At 30.6% G+C, this 12,436-nt stretch overlaps 1 protein-coding gene across 1 annotated transcript; it reads left to right on the plus strand.

Annotated features, from left to right (window-relative positions):
- Window positions 1-643: 643 nt before the first annotated feature.
- On the plus strand, window positions 644-7,381 carry LOC132726496 (uncharacterized). The gene is made up of 9 exons (XM_060711819.1): window positions 644-711; window positions 1,056-1,241; window positions 1,579-1,707; window positions 2,594-2,722; window positions 4,065-4,184; window positions 5,026-5,133; window positions 6,165-6,343; window positions 6,619-6,883; window positions 7,335-7,381. Exons 1-9 carry the CDS (start codon window positions 663-665, stop codon window positions 7,379-7,381), a joined length of 1,212 nt encoding a protein of 403 aa, XP_060567802.1. The 5' UTR covers window positions 644-662.
- The last annotated feature ends 5,055 nt before the right edge of the window (window positions 7,382-12,436 follow it).

Genomic DNA, 12,436 nt, shown 5'->3' on the forward strand with positions numbered 1-12,436 from the left:
TAAATTTTGTAGACATTTCATACCATTAAAACATGGACACCTGTTGTTGAGATAGAACACTGGTCACCAATTCAAAGTTTCTCTCATTATACATCAACAACTCACATAGATGCGACAAGTAGGTAGCAATTAAGTTGTATGGCTGATCTAAATGTACTATGTATCTACAGGGAGAGGCTTCAGGAGTCTATTTCAAATTTGAAATAAATGGGATAGCAAATATACATCATCAGCAGTAACGTATAACAAAGACAACATAATCTTCTAAATGTGTACACAGAATATGTACATGCATCTCAAAGTTTATAGTAGAAAACAAACATTTACATTAAAACAGTTTGGAGATAGAAACCCTGTGTCAATATTAATGTAAGATAATGTAGTGGTATGAAGAGTTAAAACTTATCAAAATTGCTTCATATCTAAATTCTCTCTCTGACATAAAGGTTCAAGATATATAGATAATCGAATCCCTTTACCGACAGAAGTAAACCAGGAAGATACGTTCTTCACTGAAGACATAGCATTTTTCAATGTGTTATCTAAAAAATTTTTTTTGCATTGATCTGGTCGATGAATTTGAGAATATTTTTTATCTAAAGCACTTGGGCCTTTTTATTTTGTAGCGTTCAATATTTATTAGCTTGTTGTTTGGATTTGAGATGGAAGGATATAAAGTTTTTCTTTCTACGGTCATTGCAGTATATATTGGTATGACTTATTTCTCATTATAAAAATAACTAAACAATAAATAAATAATATTTTCAAAAGAAATGTATTGCACTAAAACTCCAGTTTTAAAGAAGTAAAATGAATTTAATTCAGCTGAGAGTACGCAAAAAGTCGTCTTTTGCAGTCGTTTATCGGAAATGAATTATGATTGTATATCCGAGTTACACAATTCTTTTGTTATTCTAGTGTCAATGTTAACCTGATATTTGTGTTCTAGTGATTTTTAAGAACGCTTTCTTATCATATATATGAAAATTACTGATTTCATCAATAATTTCCATTTGAATGCTATTTGGAAATAAATATCTATTATTACCCTTAAGTGCTACCATTTCGCGGGGATACGAAGCTAATGGTGGAACCTGACTTTGTAAGCTCCTGGTATTATATGAAAGCCCAAGCTGGCACTAAGACGACATTAGTATCCATTGAGCATGGCCTTGGAGAAACACCTTTGCTTGTTGACGTGCAAGTTCGTGATGAACATGACGTTGTTTTTCCAGGGTCAGGTAGGTAATAAAGATATACTGTATTGAAATGTCCTCAGTGAAATCCATTACCAAAGAAAAAGCTTTCTGTACAAAAAGCCTTAAAATTATATATCTTCCTTCATGATTAGTGTTAATGCATTACTTAAATTTATGTTTCTGATGCGAATTATTTATTTCAAGACAATTGCCGTCAAGAATAATTACAATTTCATAAACATTTACTTAAGCACATGTGACATTGAAATATATTTAGTTTTTGTTCTTTTTTCTTCCAGAATGTAGCTTGGCCGAGCCTTCAGACAAATTATTTAACCGTTTTCGTTTTCGGTTATGATCTGTGTTATATGTTTTATAGGTTGCCGTGCTAGAGATGATGATCAACCAGAAGGATACGGTGGAATAATTTACATTTACAACGATGTATACATTGAAATCAGTTCTCCGATACAATCGGATGGACATATTGGCCGTTGTGTATACACAGGTTAAATATCAAATTTAATTCATATATTATGTTTTTGATTTGCAAAATATACAGATGTCATTTTGACAGGTATATTTTTATCTATTATTGTGCCTATAGAGCATGATTGATAAAGTTTGTTGGTTAAAAGAAATATCTCTAAGTATTCTCTAAGTATTCTGAAGCTTGTAAGAAGATTGTATTTTTGCCTAACGGATACGTCTTTCATACATATGAATACTAAACAAACAACCAATTAGAAATATGTAAGTTTTAAGATCTATGAAAGTCTTTTTTCTAGAAATAATAACACTTGTTAATACTTTATGACAGACTATGAATTTTAAATTCTTTGAACAATTGACGCACTCATTAAACGGTTGCATTAAGAAAAGCTGCTTATGGATAGAATAGCTTTGCGTTATTTTTTTTTATAGGATTTGCATATGGGTAAGTATTTACCTTCCAGTAAAATATATCTATATGGACTAATAAAACTCAGTATGTAAAAAGATGTGACCATCTTGAAAGTTGAATTGGAAAGGGTTGGAAACAAGTGTTGCAGGAAAGAATATTTATCTCCTTTGGCTGGGTTTCGCATGATAAATGGTCAAAAGCTTTCATTACGCTCATCGGACGACAAACTGTTACAGTAGTTGATATTTGTTTATTATGTGTGAATATGCTATTTGACAATTTACGAACTGCTTTTCCGAACACGTAGAACGATATTGAAAATCCATGTATATATTTAAATGTGACGTCATTTACCCTATTTCAAATCCTGTTAAAATATTGCAAGCTCCTCTTCCCGTAATCAGCCGTTCTATGGTTTGGTTTGAAAGATGATATAATTGAAAACATTTTGCACATATGAAAACATATGAAAACATTATATTTAATCCAGGACAATTACCATACTGGAATGGACCATATGATCTAGACTCTTATTTCGCTCATGTCAGAGCTCGAGCTTGGAAAAAATCGTCCCTGCCTCCCGCAGATTTCGTAAAGACAGGACAATTCATATCTGCAGGTTGTAAATATAAATGACACTATCGTTTACAATACCAATATGTTTTTTTTTTTTGGTAATTTAAAACACATTGTAAGTATAATAGTTGTCAAAAGCAACAACAAATGTAGATTTAGAGGAGTACTTTAAGGATGTTGAAAGTATTATCTTTGATTCTTTGATTTTGAACTAGTCAGTATCTTTTCTTTGTAGTTTATTGCAAATTAAACAAAAGACAGAGTAATAATTTTTCATCTGATTTCATAGATTCTTAAATTGACAACAATTTTGAAACAAAAAGATTACTACAACAACTGGAGTAATACGTATTTCGCCGATGCGCGTATTGCATATGGTTAAAGGCAATACTGATACAAGTTAAAGTCTTAACTGTTTAAAAATATGAAAAAAAAGTATCAACAAGGAAGGGTGGCATTCATTGAACGCATCCCCTAATAACACACTGGCAGGGAGCCAATCGGTCTTATAAAGCTTATTAAATTTAATTTTGTACCAAATTTAAGAGCAATTTATTAAAGGCCCATTATATGAGTAAATTTTTATTTTTTTAAGTTACGGCAATCTAGAGATTTATTATTTTTATTTAATGGTTTTGGAGCATGTAAGATGCTTGAAACCTTAAGAATGTTGTTCTTTATTTGAATTTGTTTGCCATAAAAGTAGCAAAAGGTTAGCAAAATAGTATTTGACTTCTATACAAGGTACTATTCCGCTATAACTGTTCTAATTGCCAGCATTCAACGGAAGAAAAATTATTCAGGTCATTGGGCGATGAGTAAGTTTGAAAACTATAGAGGTAAACCATATATTAGGGCTTTGAAAAAATAAATCAAAAGCATTTTGGGGTATAATGGGCCATAAATGAATATCAAAAAGCAGACGAGATGAAATTCTATCACAATTGACATTTTCTGTCAAATGTTTGCTGTACATAGAATATTTTTGCTAAAGTTAAAATATTTAAGCATTAAAATGAAACCATTTCTGCCCGTTCGAAAGCACAAAGATCTGTCTTGTTGTAAAATTAATTAAATATGTCAGCGAGATTTGTGCAGGGAACTTGGAATTTGACCTTTAATGCTTTAAGCACCATTTACAAAATAAGAAAGATGTTTTCATACAGTTTGACATTTGACATGACATGTTCGTCTTGTGGTTTGTATTGGTCAAAATGGGTTTATTCCGCCGTTGATTGAATGTTCTACCTTTTAAATCATTTTGTCATTTAAAAAAATGTATTCTGAATTTCATCAAAGATAGCTCATCAGATACCTTTAACGTTATTTAGTAACTGTATATATTTATAAACAATGTTATTTCAAAATTAATATTTTTGTTAAAGCTCAGGACAACTATTTTGAGGAATCCCATGGCCTAGGTGATTATCCTTCATTGGTGATATCAAGAACTAAGTTTCCATCGTCTACGGAAACATATCCTGATTACTATTCTGATTCTGTTGGTAAGTATGCCTTTTTAAAACTTGATATGATGTTATAAAAAGTCCCTTGTATGACATGATATACACACTGTTCTCATAAAAACACTAACAATGAGATTTTTCAAAACGTTTTTTCACAAGATGGTCTAAATTATTTGAAACAATCCGACAAGGAATTCTCTTGGTAGTGCCATTTATCAATTTTGCAAATATACCGAATTAAGACACATTTTCTGTCTTTTAAATTATTAGTTTAGATAGTGTTACAACATATGAGTATGTTTCGGTAAGTGATGAATAGTCTGAATAAATATATTGAAACTAATTCTGACTTCACGTAGCGTTTGCGTTAAAAGAACCTAATGACACAGCATTCTACAGTTATCTTTCTATAAAGAACGCTGTATGGATAAATTTAAATATACATTTCAAACAATTTTTTGTGGTTATTTATATAAAAAAAGGTTGTTCTTGAAAATAATTAAATATTAACGTTTTTTGAGGTTAATATGGATGCCAATATATCTGTCGTGTGTTCAGAATAATGACTTCTACCTAAAAATACACACATCCGATTGATTAGGTCTTTAAAAAATTCAGCCCCCAAAAGAAGATATATATTAAAGAATCAATACATGTGAACATTATGCAATTCATAAGTGAACGTGAAAACTGTATCTGTACAAACAACTTAAAAATCATCTTTGCAAATACTGATATTTGTTGTCAGTCTTAGATGCGACCTTCGTCGAATTAAAGTTATGTGGTTTCTGATTTTAAATCTTGTATCAGTTCTATAAACCAATCATTGATAAGATACCATTCGCGTTTAAATTAAATGTATGTTTAATTATACTGATAGGTTCTTCATTGGGAATGTATGACAGCAACTCAACTCAGAACGCTTTTGTTGTGTACGGATTTAGCAATGAAACTATTAGAGTTTGGGCACCGACGTCTGAAGCTGATTGTAAGTTACTTTAAGTTAGGTTTAATAATGGAAATAAAATTTATAATAGTAATAATAATAATAATGATGATGATGATGATGATGATGATGATGATAATGTTAATGATGGTACTAATAATGACATAGGGCAAAGAGAACAATAACACTGATAATAATAAATTTGATAATAATGAAACAAATATTGCTAATATTGACGGTAAAAATAATAACAATATATATTTAAATTGATGATAAGGTTGATTCAAAGTTTAGAAAGAAAAAATCTGCGCAAACGAAACAAATATTATTCTCAGCAGCAAAAGTCCTAAATCATAATTAAACGATTTTTAGGTTTAAAAATGTATCCACATATTTTTTTATATATCTATATTTCTTTTGATGAACACAATGCCAACATTTTGACAAAATTTTAATGGACACAGTTATGTATGTAGATCTTTTAACGAGTACTTTTACTTTAACCTATACATGCACTGTGTCAAAAATAGTCAATTTCTGGAAATTAACGTGTACATTTCAATAAACTGTTTTAACCTGTGCTTTGGTTCCTGAATTTCTAAATGATACCTTTTAAAAATGTCCAGACTGCAGCACTACAATTTCATTCTAAATTAAGCAAAATCCTGATATCAGTGTTATCAATTAAAACTGACCAGAATAAACAAGTTAAAATCATTCATTATCACCTACTATGATCTAGTATTGAATGATTATCAAATTGAGGTCAATTAAGTTTAATTAAGAATGTGATTCTGGATGGAGTTTGCAGTAACTATTTAAATGATAAAATAGTTATGAATTTCAATTAAGATATTAATTGATTAATTAATACAATGTATAGATAGAACTTGGAGATAATGGCACAAGCAATTGTGTCTTTATTAATAAATGAAACACGGAAACATCGGATCTGGAATGTATGCTTTATGTCAGAATAGTGTTGATCACCCTATTTCGTGCTTCTGCAGATCATATACTAATGCACGGAAGAAGGTAAATTAACTCTCTATTAATAATGCATTTTTTTGCAGATGTATTCGCTGGCATAGATGGTTGGAATTTTGATGCTGTTAAGAATGGAACTTTGGAATTGTATGCATGGAGGAATTCATCGTTAACTACGTCGTCTACATATCAAACTACGTTTCCTCTTGGTCTAAATCTAAGAATAAGAAAAATCGATATCAATAGAAGTTTTGTTAAAGCTTGGGTAATAAAAAACATTGTGGCTATGAAAATAACTTTTTTTTTTAATTGTTGATCAGAAGATAATCTATGTAAAATAGGAAGAATGTTTATTTCATGTAACATTTTGTTTCCCTAAATAAAATATAATGACTAATACAAATATGCTGAATCTTAGAAACAAAGTCTTTATAACGAAACATATCATACAAATCTTACTCAACCAGAACATAAAGACTGTAAACGAATTATTTATATAGTCAAATGAATATTTTAGGGTTTGTAACTCATTATTTTTAGGTTCAAGCAACATCTGGAGTAAATTCAGGTTTCCGGTTTGTTGGTAATGGAAATTCGGCTTACGACGAGGTTAAAACGGCCGCTGGTTGTAGCTATGGTGGACTTGTTTACGCATATGATAACTATGATATATACTGTTGGCAGCCTGGTCCAGGAAGCGGGACATCTAATGGTGCTTTGATTTGTATAGCAAATGGAATGGGAGGAGGAAAAAATGTTCAAGCCAGTAACGACGGCGTTATTGTAGCTCATTTATGGGATCTAGGTATATTACATTTTTAGATTTCATAGACAATTTATTTCTATGTAAATATAAAGTTTTTTTGCAAATCGCGTTATGCAAAAATTTTTATATTACCATATGCACTGTCTATCTAAAGAATCTCTTTCTATCGTAGGCCTTAAGATAATAAGATGCAACAAAACATTACATTTTTTGTTACCTTTCCTAAATAAAATTGTGTTAACATTTAACTTCCATCCGGCATTATAGTAAATTTACAATAACATATTGTGTATGTATATTTTGCATCATAGCAGAATAGTACTAAAACTGTTAAGTATAAAATGTGTTGTTTAAATATAATTGTTAATAAGAGTTTGAAAAAAAAATCTTCAATAAAGCATAAAAGGTATATGATACTATCAATTTCCTTTAGATTTTGCACAACAATTGTGAAGTAGACATGTATGTGCTTGTAATTATTTTGTTACAGCGTTAAGTAGAATATACTGTCAGCGAGATAAAGAAAGTAATGATTGACTCTTAGTTACTTGTAACTGAAATTAAAATGGTTCGTATGCACATAAATTTAATAGTATGATTTCTCATTGTTTCCATCAAATAAATATTGGAGATTTATTAAGAATGCAGGTAATAAAAGAAGATTGATATTAACGCTCCTTTCGCTCTCAAATCGGGCTACGAGTAGCACAAAAAATATGATTGTCAATTCATTTCTGAGTAAAATTAATTACTCTCCTTGTATACATTTATGTGCCCTAGCTGAACTAAAAATACATGTCGTAAAGCTTTAGGACCTAAGAGGACTTACTTTAAAGCATCACAATGAAATTAATATAAAATTACACATGTATTTAAAAAGAAAAAAAAAGAAATATTCCACACTTATTTAAGAAATAACACTTAAAAGTGATTTATTTTGTCACCACTGTGGCCCCTGTCATCAAATGCTCTAATATTTTGAAAAAATAATGTATTTTGTTGTAAAACAATTTATTAAACGTTTTAGCTGTTGCATTAAAATTCCTTTTGGGTATTATTATATTTAATCGATTTTAGTATGACTATCAGTTGATCAACAAAGGGGCATTTCAAAAAAATTATATGCGTCATCAGAACAGTAAGAATATTCAGCAGGTCTGTATTCATTGCTATTTTAAACGAAATGTTAGAAAACATTAACCAGACTTCACTGGGCCTTTTTTACATGATTGGACTAAAATATTTTTTAAAGCTTGATGTAGGTCTTACCCAATAAGTTTCTACTCACTACGTTTAATTTTCCAAACTAATCATTCAAATTGTGAAAAACGAACCAAAACTTCGGTCAGGCTAAAATAGCACAAATATACGATTTTCAATTAGTTTTATGTATGTTTATTAATTATCTTTTGCATATTTTTCTGTTTAAGTGTCACAGTTGATCTTTGTACGAAATTGAAACATTGTAATTTTAGGATTTTGGACCTCCTTTAATGGAGTTTTTTTAATGTAAATATGTACATACACAATATTTAGACTTTCTTTTTACCGAACATAGATTAAATTTATCCGATAAGAATGTGAGTTAACATTATAAATCAACGCGTTACTATCCAGCTTTATTACACGTTCAATGAAACTACACGGACATGTATGGAACGCCGTGACTGTCTTATGTTATTAATGTTTTTGCTATCTTGTGAAACGATGATATTATTTTGTCGTTTGAGCATGTTAACATGTGCAATTTACATCATGTCTTGTCAAAGGAACATGCTGACTTGTACAAACAGCATGTTAACTTGTCAAATTATTATGATGACATGTGCAGACAACATGCTAACTTGTCAAAGTATCGTGATGACTTGTGCAAACAACATGTTAACTTGTCAAAGTATAATGATGACTTGTGCAAATGACATGGTACCTTGTCAAAATGTAAGGATGACTTGTGCAAACGACATGTTAACTTGTCGAATTATTGTGATGACATGTGCAAACAGCATGTTAACTTGTTAAAGTGTCATGATGACTTGTGCAAACGCCATGTTAACTTGTCAAAGTTTAATGATGACTTGTGAAAACGACATGTTAACTTGTCGAATTATCGTGATGACATGTGAAAACAGCATGTTAACTTGTCAAAGTATCATGATGACTTGTGCAAACAGCATGTTAACATGTCAAATAACCATGATGACTTGTGAAGACAACATGTGAACTTGTCAAAGAATCGTGATGACTTGTGCAAATGACATGTTATCTTGTATCATACTGACATGTCAAAACGTACTGTTAACTTGTCATAGTATCATGATAACTTGTGCAAATACCATGCTAACATGTAAAAATTCCATGATGACATGTGTAAACAGCATGTTAACTTGTCGAATTATCGTTATGACATGTGCATACAGCATGTTAACTTGTCCAAGTGTCATGATATCTTGTGTAAACGACATGTTAACTTGTCCAAGTATAATGATGACTTGTGCAAATGCTATGCTAACTTGTCAAAATTTCATGATGATATGTGCAAACAGCATGTTAACTTGTCGAATTATCGTTATGACATGTGCATACAGCATGTTAACTTGTCCAAGTGTCATGATATCTTGTGCAAACGACATGTTAACTTGTCCAAATATAATGATGACTTGTGCAAATGCTATGCTAACTTGTCAAAATTTCATGATGACATGTGCAAACAGAATGTTTGTCAGATCATCGTAATAACATGTGCAAACAACATGCCATCTTGTCCAAGTATCATGGTGACTTGTGAAAGCGACATGTTAACTTGTCAACATTTCATGATGACATGTGCGAACAGCATGTTAATTTGTCAATGTATCATGATGACTTGTGCAAATGACATGTTAACTTGTCAATGTATCATGATGACTTGTGCAGACAACATGTTAATTTGTCGAAGAATCGTGATGACTTGTGCAAAACACATATTAAATTGTTTAGGTATTATGAGCATGTCATCACGATAATTCGACAAGTTAACACGCTGTTTGCACATGTCATCATGAAATCTTGACAAGTTAACATGTCGTTTGCACAAGTCATCATGATATTTTAACAAGTTAACATGTCGTTTGCACAAGTCATCATGATACTTTGAAAAGTTAACATGTTGTCTGCACATGTCATAATGATTATTTGACAAGTTAACATGCTGTTTGAACAAGTCAGCATTGTCTTTAGACAAGATATGATGTAAATTGCACATGATAATATGCTTAAATGACAAAATAATATCATCGTTTCACAAGATAGCAAAAACATTGATAACATAAGACAGTCAAGGCGTTCCATAAACATGAGTCACTGATTATCGCCAAACTGCGCGATCATAGTTACATGTTTTGTCATTTTGTGTCAACACTACGTGGATTATCTGAAATAGTTCCCTTGATAAATAGCAGTTGTTTAAATTGGAAATTCAGAAATTTATGGTTTTAATTCACGAATTAACGATTTCAACTTGATGAATTCACTTTTTCAACTTCATTCACTCATGTTTCAACAACTTCATGACCATGAACTCACTATTCACAGATCATTATCACTTTATTAATTTACGTTCATTGAATTTGTGACATTACATACATGAAGTGTTCTTGTGAATTCGTGAAGTTTAAATGTATTTTTTAAAGTTACAATCATGAATTTAATATTTTGAAATTGTGCATTTATAACGGTATAATAGTGAATTTACTAATTAAATGGGTTGAAATCTCACAATCATGATGTTGTAATCGTGACTTCGTGAGTTGTATTGATGAATTGATGAATGTATTAAGTTGCAATGTCCCTATCGGCCTTCCTGACTATTTTGCCTATACCACGTAACCGCGTATATATTGCACTTGAAATTATTAAATTGAATTTCAAAGTTTCCAATTATTTCGTTTAACATTTACCGCATTCGTGAAACAAGCAAACGACAAAGCAAGTTTGACGTCAATAATTGTGAACATTTACACTCAGTCGATTCGCTCACACATTTAGTTGTGCAAAACGTCTATTTTTTGTTTTCATTTTGTCAAACTATTACCTAGCCGTAATAGGTACCTATTTGTGCTAACTATATATAGCAATATCATCCTGCAAGTCTATGACGGTCCTGAGCAGACTTTCAACAAAATGTGCTGAATTTAGTAAGAAATAAAAAAAGATAATAACTTCAAGTAGTGCTGCTACTTAGAAAATGATAAAAGTGCCAGTATAACCTGATTGGATCGGCACACGTGTCAAACTATTTGAATAAATCTAGTTTATTAATTGTTCATAGATCTCCAACTATCATAAACATTTTGAAAAATCTAAAATATGTATAAACACTCTCTTATGTGTAATCTTGTATTTTCAAGGGCTAATATATAACTTTTTACTTCCTTGTCATTATGTTTTCAAACCTCAAAAAGTGTAAAGCTCTAGATTAAGACAACCCGTTTACTAAGTTGTTTTTACGTATTAACCGGCCATGAAAAAATACAAAACCGTTTTTGCGAAAGATAAGTACATGTAAGTAAGCATTTATCCAGAGTTTGGTCAATCTTTATGTCCTTACGAACTGACAAGACCCTAGACCGTAAGTTGATCGATTACTTTTAACAAAATAATCATAATCTCAAAAATTTTGTTAAGACAGCTTAAGTGCCAATCCAGACACAGAGTATATAATTTACTCATTCAACGAATTAAGTAGTTCAAGTTAATTTCGATAGTATAATTATATGAATATTAAAGGGGCCAGCTTATATTTTCTTCTCCGACTGTCGGTTCCAAGTAGAATTATTTTAGATACATTATAAGCATGTTTTGATTTGTGTTTTTTACGCTTTACGTAGCAAAGTTCTTTAATATTGACTCTTATTTATGCTGAAGACTTTTTTTTAAAATCATCCTTGGACGTTTTTGGTGCTGATCTATTATTAATCATATATATTTGATTTCCAAATTGTTAACAAATGTATCAAGGAAATCGGGTGACGAATTTCTCATGAATTCTGGTTCTTTTGACAATTTTATTAAATATGTTTGATTATCCTGAACAATTTACTATTTAAATATAAATGATCTCTGTATGATGACAAATTTATGAAAAGAAAACCGAGTTGTCCTCCATGCTGAAAAATGTATCAATTATTTGATCATTTTCCATGCACTATCCATTACAATATAATATTTGTTCGTTTACCATGCTAATCACTTTATTAAATATATTGAATCGTTAAATGCTGCTGAGATAAGGCTAATATATTTTATGAAACCAATTATTACTTTTTAAGATACTTTCAAGGACAATATATATTTTAGCAAAATGACAAGATTAGGAATGTCACAAAACATGTTACCGTTTATTTCAAACCCTGACATAAAGAACGAGGCGAAATATTTTTAATGCAGTGACACAATATAAAGCTTTGCGAGAGTTTTTATGTTATCTTGAGTAAGCCTAAGCAAATACCTCGTACCCGTGATTTATAGCTGTGCAGCTAAAGTACGATAATAAAATATACACTTTGCATTTTAATGAAATGATTGCATATTGGTTTTTTGATAGCGGCTTTAGAC

This window comes from Ruditapes philippinarum, unplaced genomic scaffold (genome assembly GCF_026571515.1).
Source record: "Ruditapes philippinarum isolate M1 unplaced genomic scaffold, ASM2657151v2 ctg1437_1_1_1_1, whole genome shotgun sequence".
NCBI classification, from domain to species: domain Eukaryota; kingdom Metazoa; phylum Mollusca; class Bivalvia; order Venerida; family Veneridae; genus Ruditapes; species Ruditapes philippinarum.

Bases quoted from the DNA above. Each gene is read 5' to 3' on its own strand.
- LOC132726496 (XM_060711819.1), top strand. From the start codon at position 663: ATGGAAGGATATAAAGTTTTTCTTTCTACGGTCATTGCAGTATATATT. The intron at 712-1,055 runs GTATGACTTATT...ATTACCCTTAAG, and splicing joins GGTCATTGCAGTATATATTG to TGCTACCATTTCGCGGGGAT. The intron at 4,185-5,025 runs GTAAGTATGCCT...TTATACTGATAG, and splicing joins TTACTATTCTGATTCTGTTG to GTTCTTCATTGGGAATGTAT.